Source organism: Lepidochelys olivacea (assembly GCF_965140295.1).
Source record: "Lepidochelys olivacea isolate rLepOli2 genome assembly, chromosome: 9".
Taxonomy (NCBI): Eukaryota; Metazoa; Chordata; order Testudines; family Cheloniidae; genus Lepidochelys; species Lepidochelys olivacea.
This window is the reverse complement of record NC_140419.1, coordinates 7,867,428-7,894,052: the sequence shown is the minus strand read 5'-3', so window position 1 is coordinate 7,894,052 and position 26,625 is coordinate 7,867,428. Positions and strand designations below refer to the sequence as shown.

Sequence of the window (26,625 nt, the reverse complement as noted above, 5' to 3'; positions counted from 1 at the left end):
AATAAAACTGGATGCAGCTGTCTTCCCTGGACTGTGACCCATCAGCCCAGCATGCAATGCAACCTGGCCACTTAGATCAAGGCAGAGCACACTGGGACATGGGAGCATAGGTGCTCAGATAGCTGCTGAAATTAGGGCAGCAAACTGCATTTACACGCTTAAAGCATCAAAGGCAAATGGACAATGCTATGTGCCAAAATCCGGGGAACAGGCTTTGCCCCACCCTGGCAGCAATATGAGCTGCTCCATTCAGTGCCACACGCTCCCATTAAGGGAGTCACCAAATGAAACCAAATGGATTTCAAGATCACCACTGGCTGTCAACACACAATTGTTATGAACTCTTCCCAAGGCAGAGAAACAGTGGTTCCTAAGGGACTGGGACGAGGGTGGGGTGGGAGGAAGAGAAGAGATGCAGCATCTCAATCCCACAACTGCCCAGAAGGCAATATCCCTTGGGTACAAGGAAAGATACATCCACAGACCAGGAGAGCAAGAACACTTATCAATTTAGAGCAGATTAATCCTTCCTCCTCTAAGGTGTAGCCAGCCCAAGGTCACAGCAAGGCAGCAGCAAATCCAGGATTAAAACTCTGCCAGTCTAATGTTCCTTCCTGTAGTCTGTGAAGTCTTCCACTGACGCTATCAGCGTGGCTCTGCTCCATAGAGCAAGTGTCAAATGCTGGCACATTGCTGAGGAGACACCAGTCTCTTTCACCACCCAAGCCAGTCCGTCTCACTTGCTGGAAGGCTCCCCCAACACTCCCTCCTTGCCTGGCAGCACTAACATCCACTCAGACTGACATAGGCAGCCTGGACTCCATCCAGTTCCTAGAGAGAGCTCCAGGCAGAGCCAGTTTCCAGTACTGTCTGCAGCTTCCTTAGCAGCACAGAGCCCCAAGTGCAAGAAAGGGGGCAGTGCTACCCACGGCAGGGACAAAGTGACCAACAGCCAGGAAGGGACTGAATAGCCCCACAAAGTGTGCTGGCTTTGGGGGGCAGGGAGTGGTGATAGGGGAGACCCCACAATTTCAAATGGCTTGTCCCACCAGGGATCTGCTCCCCATGTCCCCACAGAGAAACAGAAGGAACACAGTTGCTCCTGGAAGGGAACAGGCCTTTCAGGATTCACATTGGTGCTGGGAGCAGATTTCTTCCCCATAGTACATGGACAAGCTCCTCCCAATCTACCCCTCTAACTTTCCTCCATAACCTGCTCCTAGCATGCACGTTGCATTATTTATCATGTATTTACCACCAGGATTCCAGCGTGCAATGAAATACATATTTAGAATCCCCAGAGGAAAGCTTGATAGCAATGAGCTCGTCAGAAACTGAACAAGACCATCTCCCTCCCTCCCCGGCCCCAGCCCAGTTCTGTCGACGCCTGTCAATCCTGTCTGCACAGCTCTCCATGCTATTCTAGTCCTAGGCTCTCCACTCTATAGATCTGCTGATGCCTCCCAATCCTGAGCTAAGGTCCTCCTCCCTGCTACACCTCACTCTACCCCAGGTCAGTCACACCTGAGCTGGGCAGCCTCCCATGATAGCTGTGCGTAATGCCACATCTGTTCTCAATAGGTTGCACAGGACAACCCTGGAGGAAGCCATGGAGAAGAACAGGGCCACATACCTCCTGGGGAAGAAGCCTCAGCTGGGGGGGTCATACCCCAGGGTTCCCAAAGCACCGGATGAGACTGAAAGGGGTTTTTCACTCTTGGCTCTCTAAGGACCCTTCTACCTAATGGCAGCCATGGCAGCCCTGTGGAGCCCAGCAGGCTGCCAGGCCAAGGCTGATCCCAGGAGAACTACCCCTGGTTTGCTGTGCACAAGGCAGGCTGGCCTCACACTACAAGGGTTTAACAGACCCACTAGGTTTGGGTAGCTCTGGTGCATGCTGAGAAACGATATCCTCTCCCATCCAATGAGAACTCCTAGCTATTAGTGGGCAGCCCTAACCCTGCCCAATCGAGCGTGGCACAGGCCACATGCCACAGAGCAGACTGCAATGGCTCTGCGACCCACAGAGATTACCGAGCACAGCAGTCAACAGGGCTGGGAAACTGCTCCAGACAGGATCTGTATTCTTCACAGCCCATCATCCCTTCATATCATCCCCGAAGAGCGACCTACGTGGTGTGTGGTCAGTACATGGCAGCACAGCCCCAGGTGTGAGAGGACTGAAGATACCCTGGGCCTCAATAAAGATGCCCCTCCCCTGACTGCATGTGGCCTTCCATGGGCCGTATATACGACAGCACATTGCATTGCCTTCTGCAGCAATCTGCCACGCACAAACTGCACACATTGCCTCAGCCCGACCCATGGCACTCGGCGCGCAGCAGCCGTGGGCAGAGCAGCACGCCACACGCAAACAGCACACAGGGCCTGGCCCCTGGGCAGCGTTCCTCACACTGCCCCACTCCTCTGTGGGGCATTTTCCAACAAAGGGACCTGCGGGAAGGAGGATGGGTCTGGGGGAGGCAGGGTGAGTGGGCGGATGATTCAGGCTCCATCCCCCAGTGACATGGAGGCGGATTGTACACGGAGCCAGGCTGGGGGAGGGCCGCAGGAGCTAGGGTTGGGCTTGCTGGGTATCCGTGAAACAGTTGTCTGCTGAGACGCTGACACAAGCAGCACATCTGTTCCCATGCCGGTGGGGGAGGGGCAGAGGCAGCCTGTGAATAGAGAGGGAGGCGAGGAAGCCAGCTCAGGCCCTCATCAGACCCCTACCCTCCTGCAGCCTTCTCCCTCCAGCAGAGCCAACTGCTCCTCCCCAACACCACCCTCCAGGCTGCCAGCCCCTCCACCGGCAGAGGTGACCAAGCAGGGAATTTCCTGCAGGCTAGTAGCTTTGGGGCAGGGAGGCTGGGATTCATCTTGGTCCCATCACTCCACATGGATGAGAGGAGTGCAGAGTGTCCTCCAGAGAGACCCAATCCCAGGCTCACAAGCACAGGGGATTTCATATATTACAGCAGGATGGATGGGGGTGAGGGGAAGGTAACAGGAATGGGGCAGGGGGAGAGGAGGCAGCTGAAATCAAACAAGTACTTGGAGACTGCTGGCCTGTGTCCCCGATGGAGCCCCTGGGCTCCAGAGCCACTACCAGGTAGCCTCAAATGCAGCTGCTGGAGTCTTAGCCTCTCCCATTTCCCTGCAGTGCCTCCTGCTGACACAGCAGTGCTGGCTATGGGGGAGCTATGGGAATCACTCCAGCCCAGGGCTCTCCTAGACAGGGCCCACTGGCTACCAGGGATGCGCAGGAAAGCTAATGCATCTGGCAAAAGAGAGAGAGAGAGATTCAGTGCGAAGGAGAAACCCAGAAGTAGAAACATGGAAACATTCGAGAAGCCTGGGGGTGAGAGTAGCTATCTCTGGATATGCAGTTTTGAGCTGCGTATGCAGCGATATTCTTGGGCACGAAGGGGATAGACTCCCTCCAGAGCATCTTTGGGATGACCGCATCCAGAATCGTGTTCACTTCTGAAGCCTCATTAACAGAAAGATAATGACAAACGGAAGGAAGTACAGAGAAAAGCCACTGAAATTATCAAGAGCACCCGGGAACTTACTTATGGAGAAGAGATCAGAAAACCCAAATCCGCATAGTTTGAGGGGTGGGGAAGAGGTTGAGAATGGAAGAGGGGGCAATAATGTGATCACAAAGCATCTGAGGCATGTATTATACCAAGGATGGAAAGGAATGCCTCAGAGTAAAGCAGTGAGCTAGGAGATTCAATTCAGCAATGGCAGTTGCAGGCTGAAGATCAGGAAAAACTTCAGAACAGAGGGGTTTTTTTTAAATTTAAGGAAATTCATAAGCAAAAAGCTTAATTTATTTTAAGGAAAAACCCATCACAGAACAGTGGCATTTTCTCAGAAAGTCTAGAACTCAATGTTGAGCGCAACCTTACATTACACTTCCACTGAAGTAACTGAGGCAACCTCCAACTGAACTACGTTTTATGGCTGGGAGATGCACATGCACGAAGTCTGTAAGGCATGCTGGGGTGAGAAGGGCTCTAGGAGCACAAGATGAGACTGTCGCGTCCCTTCAAACTCCTTTCCCAAGCCCCCACAAGCAATACCTTCCTCGGCATTCCAATTTCGTAGCACAAGGAGCTTACAGACTCAACTGCACACCAGCTCCCTTGAGCCTTCCCTCTCAGAAGGCAATATACTGTACCCCAACTGTCCTCAAGTGTCTCCATCATCTGGTCCCAATGTGCTGCTGAGAACTTCATCACACAGTTGCCTTCGTTTGAGGTTTTTGGGAAGCAGGGATTGTAAAGCAACTGATCTGCGAAACTGGGACCCTACAATAACACAGTGCCATAGCAAGCACCTGTCATCTGTTCTCCTGCATAAGTCATAAAATGAACTTTACAAGGAGTCTTCAAGTTTTGTTTCACTGCTTGCTCACAGAGGCAGCAGGGAAAGCCACACCCAGGAACTAAAGCACATCACCAAGCTCTGCCATTTTTGGCCTGCCAACTCAACAGTCTCTCAAAACCAGTCTTACCCCCTGGTGCTCCTATTGCTAAGGGAAGTAATGGAGCCAGTGAAGGAGCAAAAGACTGAACATGCGCATACCCAACTGTAACAACTTCCCTCCCATGCTCCCTCAGATATACTGTATTAAAAAGGAATTACTGTGGGGAACTTCTATGACCTGTTTTATACAGGTGATAACACTAGATGGTCACAATGGTCCCTTGTGACCTTGGAATCTAAGGAATCAGTCATGCAGGATTTTTTTCAGCAGGGCTACTCAGGGCCATGACTCCTTCAAACTGAGAACAGGCAAAGGGGGCGTGAAATTCTCCCCAGCCCAAGGGCTGAGCACTCTGACTTCAATGAAACCTTGGTCACTCACTGTTCCTTTGTCACTGTTGGGCAAGTTCTTTATAGTTCCCAGCTCCTAAAGAGCTCCTTTGGCCTGCTTCACATCACTGCAGTCATGAGGCCTTGTCAAGGCACCTATTATTATACTACAATATAGTGTACAGGTCCCAGTTAGGGATCGGGGCCCCACCGAACTAGGCACCGTACACACAATAAGAAGATGGTTCCTGTTATGATTTCTCTGCCCTAGACAGACACTCAAGCATTAGAATAGCCCTTTCAATGATTGGAAAAGAAACCAGCTCAGGCCCTATGTCCCAGAGCTGGAGGTGGCAGACACACTCAGCTCCTGCTGGATTTGTGCTCAGTGAAGAGGGCACCCCCTTCCATGCCACCCCACCCAGGACTGAGTGTTGATCCAGCCCAGGGATGCAGAAGGAACAGGATTTGGAAATAAGCAAACTGACCTCAGAGGCCTGTCTAGCACCAAGATTTAACTAAACTACGCACGAGGCCCAGAAATCAAATTAAGCCAAAGACCCACAGTGGCCTCTCCCACCTGGATCTCTGCGAGCTGCAGAGTAACCATCTGGCTGTAGGACCCACCCTGCACAAGCTCCACAGACCTGTCAGTCTGGACAGACACAGGAAGCTGGGGGAAAAACTGCAGGAGACACAGAGGCATTTCCACATTAATTAATTTTGCCCTGCCCAGCAGACACCTCTGGCATCCACCCCCACAACAATGTTTAAAGAAGCCATCAAAGGAGCCATTCTCCAGGTCTCTGAAGGTTCAAAGCCACTTTCATGACCTCTGGCTAGGGCAAAAGGAAACACCCCAACTAAAAATAAGCCCATCTCCCCACTCCTGTAATCCAAGCAGCTTCAACTCATTGGGGCAGAATGAGCTAGTCTACAAGGTCAACCACAAAGGTAGCAGATAAGCCTAAAGGGACCACACTGGGGGAATGAATGAAGGGCCTCTGGGTAAAAAACTCCCTACAGACAAATTCAGGAAACCTTGGACAAGCCAGCAGACATAACAACATACCCAGGACTGAAAGCTGGGCTCCTGCTGAGGGAAAACTGGCTCAGAGAAGCTGCAACTGAAAGAAGATGGATATATATTAGGGTGGGCTAAACACTATCCGAAGGTGGCTTTTAAGGTTCATCTGAATGGTGAGGGGTGGCCAACAAAAACAACAGAGCCTAGCCTACCGTGCTGCTCAGCTCCAGTTGGATCCAAGCAGCTGGGAGACGCCACAGCAATGTCAAAGATACGAACATAGGGATTAAGCACACGATACAGCACCCATCACTGTAGTACCTGGATGTCAACTCCCCTTGCAACGCTTGCTGACAGAAGAGAGAAGAAACTCACCAACGTACCAACTAACTATCCAACAGGAATTGCCAGCTTGATGATGTCAAGCAGAACAGAGCTCAGCTCCCATTGGAATGCTGAGGAAAAAGCAGGGACTAGCCAGTTAGATGGAAGGAAAGATCTACGGGGCCAATGGCAGTAGCTAACCCAGTGCTTACAACAAATCCGGTGTACTTCACATTCTTATTTAGTAGCTCGTTAATGAGCTCTCTATGGAATCTCTGCAGTTCTTCCAATATCTTACTTCAGAGTAACAGCCATGTTAGTCTGTATTCGCAAAAAGAAAAGGAGTACTTGTGGCATCTCAGAGACTAACCAATTTATCTGAGCTGCACGAAAGCTTATGCTCAAATAAATTGGTTAGTCTCTAAGGTGCCACAAGTACTCCTTTTCTTTTTGCAATATGTTACTGTTTTCCAGGCTGCCTGAGAACGTAACACGCTCTCTGTTCTCACCTGCAGGGGCTGGGACCTTACAGGGGTTAAAGCGAGAAGCAAGGGAAACATCAAAGCAAGGAGGTGCAAAGAGCTCTCCAGGGATATGGAGGGATACTGCAACAAAGGAGTTGACCCACACCACTGCCAGTACATGTAGTGTGGCAGGCAGGGATGAGAAGATCAATGAGCCCCTGTGTGTGCAATGTAGCAGGCAGGAGGAGGCCCTCCTTCCTTGGCCTTTGGAGGAGAGAAGCCCAGCCAGCTCCAGCTCTTTCTTAACAGCAGGCAAAGCTCCTGCCAAAAAAATGCTGATGTTGTGGAATGTGCTGGGTTAGCAGAACAGCTCATTCCTGGAAAAGCATCAACTCAGCGGGAGAGCAAAGAGAGGCAAAAAGGGAGAAGAGGGGATCTGAGCAACTCAACCTCCACACCTGGGGAACAAGGGAGTCACCACAAAACAATTCGCTCACCAGCAGCCCCTCCTCCTGGCCTCTCCGCACAACAGGCCCATCCCAGCACAGCCCCTTTGTTCTCAGACCATATTCCTGGACCAGTCAGCAGTGCAGCCTCCTTGCAGAGCAGAACTGGTCAGGCACAAAACCAGGCAGACACCTCCAAATCACGTATGAGTCCTGGGCACACATTTGTTGGGAGGACAGTGACTATTCACTGGATTTATTCCCCCCCACCCCGTGAACAATCGGTATGTGTTTAACAACAGATCTGCCCAGGGAGGGGGAGGAGGCAACAAAATGGCCTCTGAGTGCACCCTGGCCTCATGTCACCGACCAAAGTTCCACCTAAGCTTCACAGCTGCGCGGCAGCCTATTAAGCACCGCACAGGCGCTCAGGGCTGCAGCAGGGAGAAGCGCCTCTCTCCACCATGGCAGCTCCGGGGCTGGGGCCCCGGGATAAGCACCTCTCCCCTGGCCACAGCAGGTCTGGGCCGGGGCTAGGTTGTGGCCAGAGGAGGGGGAGGGGCGCCTCTTCCCCAACTACGGCAGATCCGGGGCTGGGCTGGGCCTAGGAGAGGCACCCCTCTCCCAGCCCCAACCCAGCCCCGGACCCGCCACGGCAAGGGAACAGGCACCCCTCCCCCGGCCCCAACCCAGTCCAGCCCAGGGAGAGGTGTCACCCTGCTGTAGCCCCGGGGCAGCCTGCACCCAAAGCCTCCCATCCCCAGCCCCTCCCCAGAGCTGGCACCCGTAGCCAGAGCCCTCACCCTCCATACCCCAACCCTCTGCCCCAACCCTGAGCCCTCTCCCACATTCTGAACCCCTCGGCCCCACCCCTGCCACATGAATTTTGCGTATGTGCACCAATACGGAGGTGATGTGTGACACATCATCTCCATATCAGTGCACATAACAAAATTCTTTCCGCATATGTGTGGGAAAATTTAGAGGGAAAACTGTCACCAACCATCACATACTACCCTCACACTGCCCCATCCAACAGTGCAAGAGTACTGGGAAGGGCGGGGAGGGGGAAGCCCAAACATGAGACATTCGGGATGAAGGAGAAGGCACAACCTTGCTAATCAGACTCTAGGCCAGAAGGTTCCAGTAGTCTCAGCACCTACGGCCTCCCACAGTGCAGCTGCCCAGAGGGGCTTGTAAAGCAAGGGCAGTGGGTGAGGTTGAGAGTTCTACTCATACACCTCTGAGGCCAGCATGAGGATGACTCCATATGGGATGCTGGGCTGGACAATGGCAGGCAGTGCACCCACTGATGGGGCACCTCCGCTTCCCACAGTGAGCAGAAGCCAGTGCTGCTTCCTTATGTGGGAGCAACTACAAAGCTCCATTCTTGGGCCTTGATGGCTATTTCCTTTGAAGCAGCATCTAAAGGACAAAGTCATGTTTCTCAGCCCTAGCAAACGTAAATTTCACACAGGCTCTTTCCCAAACACATGACTTCAGATAAGCAACTATGTTCCTTCTACACCCTGCTCCCATTTCCAATGAAATGCCCTGTAAGGACAGAGAGGGGCAGCTGTGGGGAGCGGCAGAATCCTGAGTCCTTTTCTCCACAGGCTCACAAAGTCTCCAGATGGCCTGTGGGACTATCAACAGCAACTTCTCTCCTGACCAGGGCACTCTGTGCCTACACAGACAGCCTCTACAAAGCCAACAGGGGAGAAATAACAAGCACCAAATCACCTCCTTTTATAGTATGACAAAGCAACAGCCCCAGACAATGACAGACGGAACCACAAAAAAGTGGACATGCCCCTTTCCAAAAGTCGGGCCAGGGCAGCTGCGGATGATGGCTTAAGAAACAACTGGATAGTCACGGATCCGGGACTCTACATCCCAGCATATCTTTTGGTGGCAGGGAGGGCGAGCAGTTGCACCAATTCCCCTGCTGGCTCTCGCTCTCCTCCCAGATGCAGGGGAGGAGAGCGAGAGCCAGCTTGAGAACTATTTCCAACCACAGAGGGAGCAATCACTGGACAACTCCTCTGCACCACAGCCAAGCAGGGAAGGAAGAAATCACACATATAGTACTGTATAGAGTGCCCACCAGACAAATGTCAGCAAACTGGGAAGAATTCAAAGAAAAGCACCAAAAACAATGTGGCTGGAATGATCGGCCTGCAAGGAGACAGTTACAGAAATACACCTGTCTACTGGGGGAGGAGGAGGCATGGACAATAGGAACCGACAGACCAGACCAGACCAGACCACTGGACCAGCTAGCCTAGTCTCCTGACTCCAACAGTGGCCAGTACAGTCATTTCAGAGGAAGTTGAAAGAAATTCACAGAATGAATTCTGAATGGGACAGATCTTAAGAGCATTTTATACTAAATCCAGCCATTTCTCAGGCTCTTCCCCAGAGGCAGGACCCAGCACTAGAGCAATGCACCTACTGTAGGACAAGCATGGACTCTCAGCAGGGCCACCATAACAAAGATTATTTTCCAGGCAAAATCAAAGGGTATGTCTACACTACAAAATTAGGTCGATTTATAAAAGTCGATTTTTAGAAACCGATTTTATACAGTCGATTGCGTATGTCCACAGCAAGCATATTAAGTCGGCAGAGTGTGTCCTCACTACCGTGGCTAGCATCGACTTACAGAGCTGTGCACTGTGGGTAGCTATCCCACAGTCCCTGCTGCCCACTGGAATTCTGGGTTAAGCTCCCAATGCCTGATGGGGCAAAAACATTGTCGTGGGTGATTTGGGGTACATGTAGTCAGGCCCCCCTCCCTCCGTGAAAGCAACGGCAGACAATCATTTCGTGCCTTTTTTCCTGGGTTACCCATGCAGACGCCACACCACAGCAAGCATGGAGACCGCTCAGCTCACCGTCACTGTATGTCTCCTGGGTGCTGCTGGCAGACGCAGTACTGCATTGCTACATGGCAGCAGCTCCTTGCCTTCGCAGCAGATGGTGAAGTAGGACTGATAGCCATCATGCGTCTCCTGGGTGCTCCTGGCAGACCTTGGTGAGGTTGATCAGGGGCGCCTGGACAGACATGGCTATCCTCCTCTTGGAGCACCAAATGGGACCCAGAGACTCCAAGTTAGTCTCTTCTTTAAGTTTCGTCTCACGGAGATTCAGTCCTGCCTGGAATATCATGCGAGCTGGAGGCTTCTGCCTCAGGCTGCTCTCCCAGCTGGCAGCACCATGAGGTCGCACCCACCCCAGCCTACCCCTTGCTCCCATGGCTCATGAAGCCTGGACAATAGTAAGGAGCAGTTCAACTATAGGCTGAGCAAGTGCAGAATGGTGGTAGAATGTGCCTTTGGACGTTTAAAAGCTCGCTGGCGCTGTCTGCTGACTAGGTCAGAGCTCAGCGCAACCAAGATTCCTATTGTTATTGCTGCTTGCTGTGTGCTCCATAATATCTGTAAGAGTAATGGGGAGACGTTTATGGCAAGGTGGGAGATTGAGGCAAATCGCCTGGAGTCCAATTTTGAGCAGCCAGACACCAGGCGATTAGAGGAGCACAGCAAGGTGTGCTGCGCATCAGAGGGGCTTTGAAAACCAGTTTCATGACTGGCCAGGCTTCGGTGTGACAGTTGTGTATGTTTCTCCTTGATGCAAACCCACCCCCCTTTATTGATTTTAATTCCCTGTAAGCCAACCATCCTCCCCGCTTCAAAATAAAGTAATTATTGTTTTGAAACCATGCATTCTTTCTTTATTAATTAAAAACAAAAATAAGATAACGGACAAGGTAGCCCGGGTGGGGAAGGGGAGGAGGAAGGACAAAGCCACACTGATTTTTAGTGTGGCTACAATAAGCAAACTGTTTGAATGTCAGCCTTCTGTTGCTTTGGCCATCCTCTGGAGTGGAGTGGCTGGGTGCCCGGAGCCTCCCCCTACCCGCATTCTTGGGCGTCTGGGTGAGGAGGCTATGGAACACGGGAAGGAGGGCAGGCGGTTATACAGTGAATGCAGAGGGGGTCTGTGGTCTTGTTGACTTTCCTGCAGCTCCAACAGACACTTCATCATGTCCGTTTGCTCCCCCATTAGCCTCAGCATCACATTCTGCCTCTGCTCTTCGTGCTCACTTAATTCTTTCCTGGTCTCTGCCACTGAATGCCTCCATACATTAAGCTGTGCCCTATCAGTGCGGGAGGACTGCATGATCTCGGAAAACATGTCATCGCGAGTGCGTTTTTTTTGCCTTCTAATCTACGGAAACCTCAGGGACGGAGATGATACGGGGAGCGTAGGAACATTCTACGCTCTACGATTCTGGGGGGACTATATGGTCACCTGTGCTGCTGAGTTCGCCACGACTTCCAAACAGGAAATGAAATTCAAAAGTTCCCGGGGCTTTTCCTGTGTACCTGGCTAGTGCATCGGAGTTCAAAGTGCTGTCCAGAGCAGTCACAATGGAGCACTCTGGGATAGCTCTCGGAGGCCAATACCATCGATTTGTGTCCACACTATCCCAAATTCGACACAGCAAGATCGATTTTAGCACTACTCCCCTCGTTGGGAGGAGTGCAGAAGTTGATTTTAATAGCCCTTTAGGTCGACGGAACGGGGTTGGTTGCATGGACCTAGTCATTTTTAAATCAACCTAACGTGGCTAAATTCGACCTAACCCCTTAGTGTAAACCAGGCCAAAGTCTCTTGGTTTAGTCCTGCCTTCTGCACTACCCCCAGCGCCATGCAAACACCAGACCTGGGGGTCCAGGGAAGCGAAACAGAAGGGAAGGGGACACTGGTTTTGGCAACTGGAAGAACAAGAAAAGAAAGATAGATGCTCTGATTCCACCTAGTAAGAAAGAGGATGTGCTGGGACTGAACAGAGACCCAGGGAGCGATCAAGTTACAGAACAAAACTAACACTGACCAGTCAAGTCAAGCACTCCCTCAAGGAGATGGCATACTGCTCCAAGCAGCAGCTTAGCCAAATGTGCAGGACAGGGAAAGTCCCAGCAGCCCCAGCCCTTCCCAGGCTGTTCTCAAAATTAAAAAGAAAAGGAGTACTTGTGGCACCTTAGAGACTAACCAATTTATTTGAGCATGAGCTTTCGTGAGCTAGCTGTAGCTCACGAAAGCTCATGCTCAAATAAATTGGTTAGTCTCTAAGGTGGCACAAGTACTCCTTTTCTTTTTGCGAATACAGACTAACACAGCTGTTACTCTGAAACCCCTCAAAATTAAAGTCATTCTGCTTTGGCTCCCTTGCTTCTCTTGGATCACTGTCACAACTGGCACAAATTGGTCCTCTTCTTGGCGGTCTCAGCAAATCTAGGTTGCCAGGCCCCATTCCTGTAGCGGTCTCTCCAGAGCAGGGAAAAGACACAGTGGAAGGTGGTAGGACTTGCCTTGCTTCTACCCAAGCTGCAGCTATTATGTGAATAAACAACAGAATACTGAGTTCTGTTGCAGTGTTGAAAAGTGGTTACACTAGCAGTTAGTTAAACCTTTTCCACCACCACTTCAGAGTGGCCCATTGCTGATAATTATGCTCAGCAACAGATCCACTTCCTGCCCCAGTGTATTTGCAGGATGGGCAGAGTTGTTATGTGACCCAGGACTTCCACTTCCCTCACTCTTAGCCGTATTGAAGCAATAATACAGCATTTGCATGGAATGTCTCTCCTTGCCCCGCAGTTAAGTCACGGGGAGCGCTTTATGACAACGCATTTGAAAGACTGGGAGATCCAGACAGGATCACATAGAAACACAGGCATGTGACTACTGTGCACATCTCAACTCAGGTGCATATGAACTCCACATCTCAGGAAGAGCACACAAGCAGCAGGCAATTTCCCCATACTTAGCACAGCCCAAGGCATTGGCCACATGGAGGGTTGTGTCAGCTGGGGGGACTAGAAGATTCAAAAGGGCCCAGATTAAAGATATACGTGCATAAAAAGGCAGCTGAATTGTGTGACAAACACACCATAATTCTTGGGGGAGGGGGAGGTGGGAGAGAAGGTCCAGACAAACAAAATCCTATCAGCATACCAAAATAATCCACCTTTTGGCTCCAGTTAACATGAGAAATCTTATCCAAGAGGGCCCTTTGGGGAGAAAGTTGTACGTTTCTGAAAATGTATCTATAATGCAAGTCCCTCTACCATACTACAATGAAGGCATCTCCTGGCCTAGTCTGATTTCACTTGTGGGAATAGAGAGGTTGCATTAGGAAGGTCTAAGTAACACACGGATGAGTCAGCTACCACAATGACTAGCACCCTAATGAACTTCTCTGCACTCTCAAAGCTTTGCCAACAAACTGGTGATCACATCAAGTACCAAAGTCACACTTAGTGCAGTATTTTGCACATTACCTCCAGCTATTTAATGACTCAGACACTGCAATGAACACAAAAGGGTAGACCAGAAGCTGCCCTGCAGGGTTCATTGTACATTAGGTACATGATGCTCTCCTCCCAAACAGCATAAGAATCTCCAACAGTGAACAGTTTGGTTTGCCCACGTATAGATTACCCACAGGACTCTTGAGTCACAGGTACAGTGACTTGCTACTAGCCTCCTAGAAATGAAAAGCTATTCAGGGGAAGACAGTGGAGTGTAGGTAGGAGAAAGAGAATATTATTAAGAAAAGGAATAACATAAGCTATCAGCGAGAACTCTGCCAGGAGAGAAACCTGCCAGGGAAATCATTTTCCTAGAAAAGAGGTGGGAATCCAACTGCTTCAGACATTTAAAACTAAACTGGGGCAAAACACTAGAAAAAGTGCATTAGAGAATAAAACTGCCCCAGTATCTGCAAGCCAGACTGGGGGTGCATCCAAACTAAGAAAAAAGTTTGTTTTGCCAACAGATAGTAACCAGTGCTTAATTTGTGCCGGGGCTGAGGCACCTCTAGGTTTGGCAGTTCATAGCCCCGGCACCGATGCTTGCCACATTAGTTATGAAAGTAAAAATACTGCTTGAGACCCGGCACCTCTTTCATTACAAATTAAGCACTGATGGTAATTAACGTGGTAAAGTTATGGATAAGGCAGTTGTACTTTTAACACACGTTAACAGGCAGAGATAAACACTAATGGTAAAAATAAAACATTTTTTCCCCTAGAGAAGACAAGGCCTAGATGAGCACACATCCACAGGCCTTTTTCACTGCTAGCCTCTGTGCTCTCTCTTCAGACCCTGGTACTCACTACAGAGCCGGAAAGGGTTGGATTTACAGCTGACACATCACAAGGGGCCAGTTTAGGAAAGAATTCCATCAGAAATCCTAGCAAAGTTCTTAGGACACCCACATTACTAACAACTCAGGAGGAACCCTGTCTGTACAATAAATCCCTCTGGAATTCACCCCATGAGGCTAGAATAAGACCTGGCCCTTTCTCAGCACATCCCAGCCAAGGATCTTAAAGCACGTTCCAAACACTAATCTCTAGCCCAATAAAGTAGGTCAGTATTACCCCAATGTTACAGAGGGGGACTCTAAGGCACACAAAAGGGAAGTGTCTTGGCCAAAGTCAGTAAATTGGTGGCAATGCTAAGAACAAAATCCAGGGCACCTGACTCTTAGGCCTACACTTTCAGCACAAACGTCCTCTCCATTGTAATCCAAGCCTGTGACACAGCTCCCAGAATGCAATCCTGTTTGACTGGCCCTTAGACTCATCTCTGAGGTAGACTAGTGTGTATGGCAGCAGCTGCTGGGCATCAGAGAACAGAGAAACCCAAACACAGCCTGTCTCATTCACACCCAGCACTCCGCATGAGTCACTGAGACAGCTGGCAACAAAGAGGGAGGTCATTCAGCAGATGCTCTTCTCAGCACTGCAAGGGCAGATCCAGAAGTCAGCTGAGAGGAAAGACTTTCCCAGACAGGGCTGCTGCTAGTTCTCTCCTAGCAGCTGCTCTCTATGGGGAAGCCTATGTCCCTACCCTGGGGGGCATGAGGAAGCCTGTTCCCTCCCAGGGATTTAAAGCTTAAGTGCAGTTCGGAGCCTGTAATGCCAAGGCCAACAAGCCTGATTCTTTCCTGCCAGTTCAGTCATTATTACGGGAATTCATTGTAGTTTTACTTACATCTTGGCCAGCAAGGCAGGCAGAGCAGAGTGGGGACAACCAACTCAAAGCCCAGCCGGTATGACACACTGACTGAATGCTGCTCCCACTGCCCTGGAGACTTGAGCCACAATGGGGCAGTTCTAGGGAATTTTTTCCCCCCAATCTAGAAAGTAACTGATATAAAATCATAATTGTTCCAACTCCAAACAATACTGCCTGTACAACTGTGAGCCCAGGGGAGAAGAGCCCGGCTCCAACTCTGTGCCTGCCAAAGCTACCAGAGCAACTTAGCTCTTAACTGTGCTGGCCCATTGTAATTATCACAGTCCCAACAGCACAAGGCTGGAGAGAGAGAAAAGCCAGACCAAGAGCCTCAGAGCAGCAGAAAGGAAGCTCAGGAAGATGCCAATATGTCTCATCTGCGAGTCACAAAAGCTCGTCTGCTTAGCCTGAGAGTCCTTTGAGGCAGGGATGGCGCACACAGTACAGAGCACCCTGGCGCACTCTATAAACAAGAATAATGACTGGGACCTCTCTTGTAGACGTGGTCAGAGGGAGTGGAAGGTTTTGCTATGGAGCCAAAATAGCTGAGAGATTGACCCAACCTCCCAAAAATCAGATCTGCTCCAAGTGCCTCAAAAATGTGTCGGGGAGAATTGATCTGAAAACTGTACTACGGACAGTAGCTTCCAACAAAGTCTTGTCTAACACCTCCCGCTCCCGAATGAAATGATGGGGTTCACATGCTCCATCTGAACAAGCAGCCATGAGGGCTGGGATCACATGATGTTGCAGACAGAACCACCCCACTACAAACACTCCAGAAAACCACCAGCCAGGTAGCAAAGGTCATGGCAGCAGCCTCCAGCTAACAAACAAGAGGGTGGGAGGGGAAAGAGGAGGGAATCAATCGGAAACACCAAACAGGGTTCTGGCTGTCACCCTATCTGATAAGCCTCCACGCAACCCAAACAGCATCCAGCGTGCACAGAGGACTGGGTAACACACAGGCAATGTCCACATCAGCAGATTGCACAGCATTCTACAAACCAAACTCACCCACGCCCAGCTGCCCTGCAGGGGCTTTCACAAAGAGTCAGGTAAAAGCAATGCCCTGGCCCAGGACACTGCTGTGTTCTCTGGGATGTTTATATGGGACGCAGCCAAGGCTAGCTCACGGGCAGGGGAGGTGACGGATCAGCAGAATCAAACCGATTCTCTCATTCCAGGAGCTGCATAAACTGAAACATCCCATCAGCTGCAGTGGGGAGTCTGCATAGCCTTTTCCCACCACACCAGACAGAAAGTGTGAAAAATTGGGATGGGGGTGTGGGGTAACAGGAGCCTATATAAAGAAAAAGACCCAAAAATCGGGACTGTCCCTATAAAATCGGGACATCTGGTCACCCTACACCGCCCCCAACAGCTACACAGGTGGCTTCCACTAACCTACATCATAGAAGCCTCAGAAAGGACACAAGGAACCTTAACAATGTGCTCTGCATAGCTAAAGAGAAAGGCGTATGGCCTGACTGCCTAGAAAAAGGGGCTGGTTTTTGTGAGGAAGATGGAAGCCAAGCACGACTGTGAAGAAAGAGCTGCTGAGGGACCCACACCGAGATTCCTTTTCGCACTCCCCTTCCCTCCTGGCTGAGCAATATCAAGCCAAGCTCTGCACATCAGCTTCCATAGCTCAAGAGGTCTCTGGGCCAGAATGCTGCAGCTCAAACACATTTGGTCCTGTCAGCCTCCTGGGGATCCACAAGACTGAGCAGAAGCTTGTTTCTTAGTGTTTGCACAGCCATGCCCGAGTCTCTGCTGAGGGAGCGCATGGCACCAGTTCAGCGATTGCCTAGTTCAGGAGAAGCCCTCATCGGAGACAGAGATTAGCCAGTCCTCTGGGCAGTGGACTGCAACAGGACAACAATACAGCTATTACAACAATATACGACAACAGTCACTGGACTGGACACTGCAATGGAGACGAATCACAGAGCTGCCCAATGAGATGAGAGTAGGTGGGGAATCCAAGGGCAAACAAGTCATGTACATGGGAGCTAAGCTTGAGGAGAGCGACTGGCAGGGGCTCAGCATCCTGAGCCATGAGCACAAGGGGCACGAGCTACCATCATCTGCATCACCAACTCCAAGCCAGCCAACAACACTAATTCCCTGGCAATCCCACCCCCTTACTGCTCCCGGCAAAGGGGACACTAACATTGCCCCCAAGCAGCACCACCCAGACACATGGCTGAAAGGCAGCCAGGCTACAAAGGGAGCGAAGGGCCCTGTGCGGAATGGAGCTCTGCCAAGTTCAGAACAAGACTCTCAAACATTTATTTTAAATGGAAACCAGGAGACCGAACAATGGCTGCCATACTGTCATCATTAGCTCACTAATAGGACAAGAGGCAAAAGTAAACCAGAAAACCAACAGTATCATGTTCTTCCAGTGAGCACTGGGGGAGGGCACTCACTGTCCTGACCACAGAAGCCAGAGATACCCCCCGACCAAAGTCTCACATGTTCCCTGGCAGGCTGCTATGTGCATGAGGCCTCTTTCCTTCACTCAAAGCACTAGAGCCTGCTGTCACTGAAAGCCAGTGGCAGACCACTGAGCTCAGAAAAGAGAGTCAGCGACTGAAGCCAATTTAATACTGAGTACAAAAAAACACCCTTTCTGGCAGAACCATATGTCACAGATCCATAGGATTGGTGCTATGCCCTCAGCTTTGGAACAGTCTCTGGGAGGAATCCCTTCGATGTGCCAGACTCCCAAGGGGTATCACTCTTCCTTCAGGGTGGGCCATGAGGCCTCACCACCTCCTAGACTGAACGTCTGGGGCTCCAGCCCTCCTGCTTCACCCTGTGAGCTCCGTCCAGAGAGTCCAGCTGAGACAGACCCTGGTAGAGACTTGTCCACCCTGTAGGGATTAACGCACTAGTATTTGCAGTGACGCTCAGTGTCAAAAACCGTCAGGTTTATCAGTCAGTTGGTCGCAGCCTGGGAAGTCCTTAGATGAGCTCAGAGAACTGAAGGTAAAAGCATAGTCCAAGCCCATTCTGGTTAGCCCAGAGCCCAGCCAAGCTGTAATGAACTCCATGTTCAGGCTCTGTCTCTCTCTCTCTCTCTCTCTCTCACTCACTCACTCTGACCTCCAGGAGCAGTTCCCAGGTGAGAGGCCCGACTCTTTCCAACAGCCAACTCCGATCCCTCCACCTCACTCCTTCTCAGTTCTTTGTTCTCGAGCTGGGGGATTTTGCTCAGTTTCCCTGCTGAGCGGTGGGGAAACCCCTCTCCCTCTGGGCATCAGTTGCCAGGTGTCAATGTCCTGGTGAATGGATTTGCCATGGTCTTCTCAGATTTTCCACTCAGATGGGGTCAGCCTCAGTCAGTCCTTTTAAGGACCCATTCAGGCTCAGACAAATGACATTCATACCCATTTCAGAGTAACAGCCATGTTAGTCTGTATTCACAAAAAGAAAAGGAGGACTTGTGGCACCTTAGAGACTAACCAATTTATTTAAGCATAAGCTTTCGTGAGCTACAGCTCACTTCATCGGATGCATACTGTGGAAAATACAGAAGACGTTTCATACCCATGTCTCTCTCTCAGCCTGTCTGAGAGAAAACAGTCCTTTTTCCTCCACTACTGGGTAGGCATGTGAAATACAGGAGAAACTGAGGCACACATAGGTTTCACAAAAATTTACAGAAAATTCCCATTTCGCCACATCATAACCAAATAGGACCTTGTGATGGACAGCATACAGCAACTCAGGGAAACAAGGATGAAGGGCCATGTTTATACAAGGGGTTAAATCCAGTGCAATACATTTCAGCAGATGGGCTGAGAACCATGCTTGAAACCGTGACATTAACAACCAAGAGCAGGCAGCTCAGGCAGAGAACAAGGCTATGTTTGGCCATGATCACAGACAAAATGCCAGATCAAACATGCTGGAACTCAGCTCAGAGGCACCTAGAGATGGCTAGAGGACAGCAATTCCGTTTCACGACAAATTTTGAAGTCCCAAAACTGGTTTACGTTCCACACCAGAACAAAAACAAAACCTTCCAGACTTTTTCAAAAATCAGAATTGTGTCAAGAAGTCCGTGTTCAGCTTTTCAATTCATTGTTAGCTGCAACCAAGTTCAGTAAGGGTTGTGAAGGTTTGTTATTTGTGTACTGTAGACAGGGCCCAATTTGGCTAGCTTGTCTTACAGAACACCTCTCCATGGCAAAGAAGCCCGGGTACGAGTGCCATCAAACATGGTGGACGGTAAGATGGTGCCAACCACAACACAGACAGGGCTGGACACCGACAGAGTCTAATAGCTGGGTTTGAGCAGGAAGGTGCAGCAATGCAGGCACATGCAATGCCATCCTGGAGTGAGTAGAGCAGCTAACCCTCCCCAGACATATCTGTGACACCCCAGCCCTGGTGCTCTTGCTCTGCCTCCTCCCCACAACTTAGGAACAGGCTCCTGCAATAGCCACGACTAGGATCAACTCCAGTGTCTATGTGCCACACCACACTGGGGAGAATGGTGTGGAAACTTGCCAGAAGAGCAGGGAGAGGCTGGCAGTCCCTAGCCATGTGCTCAGCAGCCTACAAGGCAGGAAGTGCAGCCGGTCAGTGGGTGCAGAGCCCAGCATTCAGACACCCAAGAAACATTGCAAATAACCATTCGCCCCGACTCAGGCAACTCCATCCCACCTGATCAGCAGGGAGACCTCTGTACCCTCACAGCTAAGTAGGAGAGACTGCAATAGACGAGCGTACTGTGAACATGTCTCAGAGCTGAACACTGCCCTCCAAGGACCTCAAGCTTTCTGGTCAGCTTGAGAAGGAATAACCTGGTTGGGGGAGGGCCAGTCAATATGCTAGGCATCGGCCAACCACATCAATTCTGTCCTAGGAGCCAGGTGCTTTTTCACAAGGATTTCTAGGTTGAGTCAGACGAATTGTCCTAAACAGAGCTACACAGAGCACCCAACACTGCAGGCATCTACAATTCAACCAAACCGTTTGTCTTGTCCCCTCAGCCCTTCCTGTCTTTGCAGCAGCGGATTGGGGGACATCCAGGGAACAAGCAACTCTTCTCCTCAATTAGAATTTAACTGCTTAGGAAAGACTCAGCAACGGATTTGTGCTCAGCCCCTGAACACCATAGGGACAGCATACACCCTACCTCAGTATGAGTAAGGACACAGTTAGTGGGTCACTAGCTGGAGGAGGAGGAGAAGTGCAGGACAGGCATTGCCACTTACCACAAGGGAAATAAGTAAGCAAACAAATCACACAAGGTTTCCAAGCCTTGTAAGCTCACTTACATTGTCAACAGATTCTCTCTCACCCTCTCCCTGCATGCAATCCAGTCTGAGTGACAGCAGCACCTAACACCAGGAACAGGGCAAAGCCAAGAGCCTTCTGCAAACAAGAAAGTTACGCATACAAGAAAATATCATCTCAGGCTCCAAAGTGCTGGCACACTGTGAGGCAGCTCACCACTTCTTAGGGATTGACACTGCTTATTAAGTTTAGGATCCATTCCTTGTCTCCAAACACTCTCAACCAGGAAGACAGAGGCTCCTGGCACTGACTTCAGAAAGATCCCACAATAAAAATAAATCAGCCAGCCTCTCAGCAGACATCAACACATTTCCCCATGCACATGTGCGCGAGATGAGGTCGCCAAATACCAACAGCGTCCGACCCACAAGCTGGGAATTCCAGCAGGGCCTGCTTTGTTCGGTCTCCAGAAAGTTCTCCTAATCTCAGCCTTGAACCCATCTTTGGAAAGCAGAGTGATAATTAAACAGGCCTGGATTAGTTATCAGGCTGGTGATTAGTTGGATACCAATTTTCGCTTGCCAGCTGAGACCTGGAAATCACTCGGTACTGTTCAAAGGTTAAAGTTGGAATCAACTCCTGAATACAAGTGGGAGAAGCAAAAATCAATGGGAGAAGCAGCAGAAGCACCCCATCATCCCACTCCAAATCACTTGTGTCCCTTCAGTGATGCAGCACAAAAGGGCATGGGGGCTAGTTTGTCTTATCACTGCCAAAAAAGGGGAGATCACAGAGGTCCAGAGACTGCAATGGAATGGAACAGAAGAGTTGGCAAGGCACAATGGAGACAAGCAAAACAACCAATCGCTCAGACCAACCACTTCCTTAAGCACAAGAGGAGTTATGAGAAAAAGAAGCAGACTAAGGGGGAAAATTAAAACTTTCAGGCAGCTAAGGATTTAGGGAGAGGAGAGAAGAGGGAAACCCTTGAGCCAGTTGCTAACAGTTTACCCACACACAGAAATTGCATGAGTTTAAAAGACCACTTAAATTAAACCAGAGCAAGGACTACATGGACATGCTTCTATTGGTTTAAAACTGGTTATATTGGTTACAGGTAAAATCTAAACCAATAAAAACCTGGTTTAAATTGATTTGAGAGAACAGCCACAAGCAGAGTTGCACCAGGTTAATTTAAACTGGCTTAAAAATCACACCTTTAGTTTAACCCTTGCAACTGTATCATAGCACAGACTGCAGAGAAGACCTGCATCCGATGAAGTGAGCTGTAGCTCACGAAAGCTCATGCTCAAATAAATTGGTTAGTCTCTAAGGTGCCACAAGTACTCCTTTTCTTTTTGCGAATACAGACTAACACGGCTGTTACTCTGAAACCTGCATTTGTGATGCACAAAGCAAGACACCATTTCACTATGACAACTTGGGGGAGCCTTTTCACACATTACTGAGATCCATACCCTTACTGAATAACCATGCAAGCTACAATGGGGCTTCAGGAGGTGTGGTGTTTGTGATGTCCTTGCACGGGTACCCTGATTTTTTAGAGGTTTTTTTTTTTTAAATTACTGTATCAACTGAGATCGGGGCCCGTTGGGTGAAGCACTGCACACACACACACAAACACACACACGTAAGAGTCCCTGCCCTGAGGATCTTACAATCTCAAGAGACAAGACAAACAAAGGATGGGAGGCAGTATTATAATGGCTGGTTTACAGATGAGGAACTGAGGCACGGAAAGATTAAGTGACTTACCCAAGGGGACTTTACTGCCATTTGTAGCTGTCGCATCTCAGTCCAGCAACAGACTCCTGCTTCGTGGGTGGGTAATAAACACATTTCCCCATGAGGACTAGCTCAGGAAACCTTGCAACCTCTCTGTTTAACCCTCCCCTCTTCCAAATTTGCAAGATTAATTATTCTTGGGTTTCTTTCTTTCTTTTCCCACAGAAGATACCGTTCTGGGATTCGCTTATTCCAAGGCTGGGTACCCTGCACTTTGGCTAGCATTAACTGCTGATCAGCCCTGCAACTCCGCACTCAGTAAGGAGAATCTTGGTTCACATTTCCAAGGAGATGAAAACTCTGAATCAGCCTCCCTGCAATCCTGATACTCAGAGCAAACAGATGTTACCAAGATAAATAAAAGAAAGGAAAATCCCACACGCTAAGGCATGGTCTACAGTTAAATGTTAGGCTGGCATAGCTAAAAGTTCACACCCTGGAGCATTGTAGCTGTGCTGACCTAACCCGCAGGGTAGACATGACCAGATCAATGGAAGAATTCTTCTATCAACCCACCTACTGTTGCTCAGAAAGGTGGATTATCTACAGTGACGGAAAAGCGCCTTCAGCGCCGTAGCAAGTGTCTACCCTAACACACTAAAGTGCCATAGCTGTGCTGCCCTAGTGCTCACAGAGAAGACATGGCCTAAGCCAGTGGCTGCACTGCTGCTTTGGGATGTGGAGAGCTGAACGGAGCTCCCAAGGGAACGCCATGCCAGAGCTGTCCTGCCTGGAGAAAGGTGGAAAAGACGGAATTGACCAGGCCTGGGCTAAGGGCAGAGGAGGAAAGGGGAAATTGTTAGGCCTGTATTAGCAGGTAAATCTGGCTAACTCTGGGGAGAGTGAAATGCATCCATCCCTGGCAGACAGCTTGCAGAGAACTCACCCTCATTCCCTAGGAGTTTTGTCTCCTTAGAACCAGGGCCAAGGCCCATCCCAGCTGGAGGCTTCTCCTTTCTGTTTTACCAGCTGCCACTGAACCTTCAGGCTCCAACATTCCCTCTGCCTCATAAAGAAGTAGTTTCTAGAAGTTCTCCCACTGTCAGAACCAGGCTGGCTTAGGAGACTCACTCCACACAAGCCATGTTCCTTCTTGCAGGTGCTGGGGGAAGGGGCAACCTGGGGAAAAGGGGCAGATTGTCTGGCAAAGAGTAATAAGTGCACATGAATACCACCCCTTTCTATCTCAATCACACAGCAATTCTTTTCAGTCATTCACATGGCACTGCAAGTGTCCATGCCCTTCTACAAATCATTACGATCTCTCCTCCCCATGCATCTTACTAAGATGGAGATACAAGACCCGAGTAGGTACCTGCCAGCCCACCTCCCCGTGGGTCAGTTGAAAGTTATTCCCTCCTGTATACTATTTAGAAGTTACCAAAACATCTCATGTGACAGGGTCCCCGCCCCTTCCTTGGGAACAATTCCACAGCTGGATCAGTCTTACTGTCTCCCTCCAACCCTCAGATCGTTCTCCTTACACTTCCCTGAACGAGCAGGTACCCAGAACTAAACGCAGCATTCCAGATGGGTTCTCCCCAGAGTCAGGCAGAGAGAGACTCTCCCCTCCCTGCTCCAGAACTTGAGGCCTCTGTGTCTGCAGCCTCAATTAGATGATTTATTCAGCAGCATAGAAGTACGTGGCACCAAAACAAAACCACACTGACCAGCGTTTTATCCCATATCACACTGCAGACTCCTGTCTGATTTGCTGCCCACCCCCTCAGTCTCTCTCATCCACTCCCACACTGCAGATTTCTTCCACCCAAAGAGGATCCAGGTTTAGGGTTATTCCCTTCCCCCATTGAATGAGCTGCATTTGTCCAAGATGATCCTTGTTTTATTATTTGCAGCCCATTTCTAGTCTCACTGGGTCTCTCTGTATCATTTCTCTGTCCTCACTGGTATCTGCAGCTCCTCCCTGTTTTGGTTCATCTGCAAATTTCACTGATCTGCCATACGCCTCCTCTTCTGGATCATTAGTGAAGCTATGAAATAAGACCAGGCCTAACACAGGTCCCTACAGCTTCCACCAGACCCCCTGGCCACAACTTGAGACATTGCGATGTATTACTACTCTTGGTTGACAAATGCAGACAGACACTTTTCCACCTCTATGGCAGTGGTGCAGTCAAGAGTTCCAATTCATTTTGAGATCAATATTTCAAAGGATCCCAAAGCATTTATTTACAAACAATATGCATAGAGACAGGTTTCAGAGTAACAGCCGTGTTAGTCTGTATTCGCAAAAAGAAAAGGAGTACTTGTGGCACCTGAGAGACTAACCAATTTATTTGAGCATAAGCTTTCGTGAGCTACAGCGAAGTGAGCTGTAGCTCACGAAAGCTTATGCTCAAATAAATTGGTTAGTCTCTCAGGTGCCACAAGTACTCCTTTTCAATATGCATAGAGAATTCATTTCACCCACCACTGAAATGCAGCCTCCTCTGAAGGGAAGGCAGCAGCAGTTTGGCAGTACCCAACAACGGGATACAACAATTTAGGCACAGAATATGTAGTGCAAACAACTGAAATTCCAGAGAGAAGGTAGGGCAGGAAGATGTACTTAACTCAACTGGAATTTGGACAAAAGGTAATACCAACTCATTTCAGGACCATGAATAGGCTCAACATTGGTTCTAAGTCTAAACGAAAAGCGGTCATCTCCAGACCTAACACCAGACTGGGGCATTTGGGTCAAAACGGACTCAGCAGAGAAAGTACCCCCTAATGACTCCCACACACAGCTTTCTGCAGCACTCAGAATTATCTGAAAGACTCTCATCCAAGCAGTAACCAGGCCCAGCCCTGTTTAATTTATGAGACTGAACAAGGTCACAGCCTGAGGCAGTCTTTGGCTGTAGTAGAAAGGAGCTAGGAGGAGTGTGAAACTATAGGCCACTTGCAACCCCCAGTCGCCCCCTCACAAGTTCTAGTGTAAACTGTGAATCCTGTGAGGGGGGGGAAAACCAAGCAAGACGGGCTCTGCAACCCCTTCCCAAGCAGGTGCTCTGCAAGAGAGGAGGAGCAGAGCTCCTCAGCCAGAAATGGGATCTTCACCAGAGACTGGAAAAGAGTGGGACGCAGGTAGATGACAGAATGGGGTGAAGGGATGTGAATATCCCAGGGAGAGGAAAGGATCAGGGGCTCCACAGGAAAATTAAGCGTGTGCCTGCATGGTTGGTGGCTCCTTGAAGAGATGCAGATTTTTGTGGGGGGGGTGTCAGAAAAACTAGATTACGGAGCCCCAAAATGAGAGAGGATTTGGGGAAGAAGGTACAAATCCCCCAACCTTCTAACCCAGCCATGGACATTTGAGGGTGCTAGGAGCCCTGGGATGGAGGGGTGCCCCCCCAGCACACCCCGGGAGCCAGGATTGGGGGGTGCCCCCCAGCGAGCCCCCCAGCACAGCCCGGGAGCCAGGATTGGGGGGTGCCCCCAGCACAGCCCGGGAGCCAGGATTGGGGGGTGCCCCCAGCACAGCCCGGGAGCCAGGATTGGGGGGTGCCCCCAGCACACCCCGGGAGCCAGGATTGGGGGGTGCCCCCAGCACACCCCGGGAGCCAGGATTGGGGGGTGCCCCCAGCACACCCCGGGAGCCAGGATTGCGGGGTGCCCCCCAGAGAGCCCCCCAGCACAGCCCGGGGCCAGGATTGGGGGGTGCCCCCAGCACAGCCCGGGAGCCAGGATTGGGGGGTGCCCCCCAGAGAGCCCCCCAGCACAGCCCGGGGCCAGGATTGGGGGGTGCCCCCCAGCACAGTCCGGGGGTGCCCCCCCCACCACTCACCCGAAGTCATCGTCCATAGACTTGAAGTAGAACTTGTAGTTGGGCCGGTTGAGGAGGCCCTTGAAGTCGCCCAGGGTGACCCGCTCGGCCGGGATCGGCAGCTTCACCAGGTAGGGCGTCTCCTGCTCGTCCAGGTGGTAGATGATCTTCGTCTCGGCGGCCGCCATGGCGCCCCCCGCCCGGGCCCCGACCAGGCCCGCAGCCCCCCGGGCCCCGAGCGCCCCTCGGCCCCGGCGCGGAGCCCCCCGAGCACAGCGTCCCGGCCCGGCCCGGCCTCTCGCGGGGTGGGTCCCCCTCGCCCTTGTTCTCCGGGTCCCAGCGCCGCCCGGCTACAGCGCAAACTCCGGCGGCTCCGGCTCCGCCCCCGCGGCCCCCAGTCCCAGGGGCTTCACTGGGCAGCGAGAGCGCGGCCCGGCCTCGCCCCGCTCCCGCTCCCCGGGCGGCCCGCCCGGCCCCGCGCGCGGCGGCTTCCCCTCAGCAACGAGCCCCGCTCCCAGCCTCCCTGACCGCACAGAGCCCCCGCTTCCCTACAGCCCCCCCCGAAACCACAGAGCCCCCCGCTTCCCTACAGCCCCCCCCGAAACCACA

General features: G+C 50.8%; 1 protein-coding gene across 2 annotated transcripts in view; it reads right to left on the bottom strand.

Annotated features, from left to right (window-relative positions):
• Positions 1-26,282, bottom strand: part of DVL3 (dishevelled segment polarity protein 3) — a 45,449-nt gene extending 19,167 nt beyond the window's left edge. Inside the window, exon 1 of one of the 2 annotated variants that reach the window (XM_084639422.1) lies at positions 26,038-26,282. In XM_084639422.1, coding sequence (XP_084495548.1) covers positions 26,038-26,204 — 167 coding nt within the window. In that variant the 5' untranslated portion in view covers positions 26,205-26,282. The remainder of the gene's footprint in view (positions 1-26,037) is intronic. The other variant, XM_084639423.1, reaches the window with a different exon arrangement.
• Between the last annotated feature and the right edge of the window lie 343 nt (positions 26,283-26,625).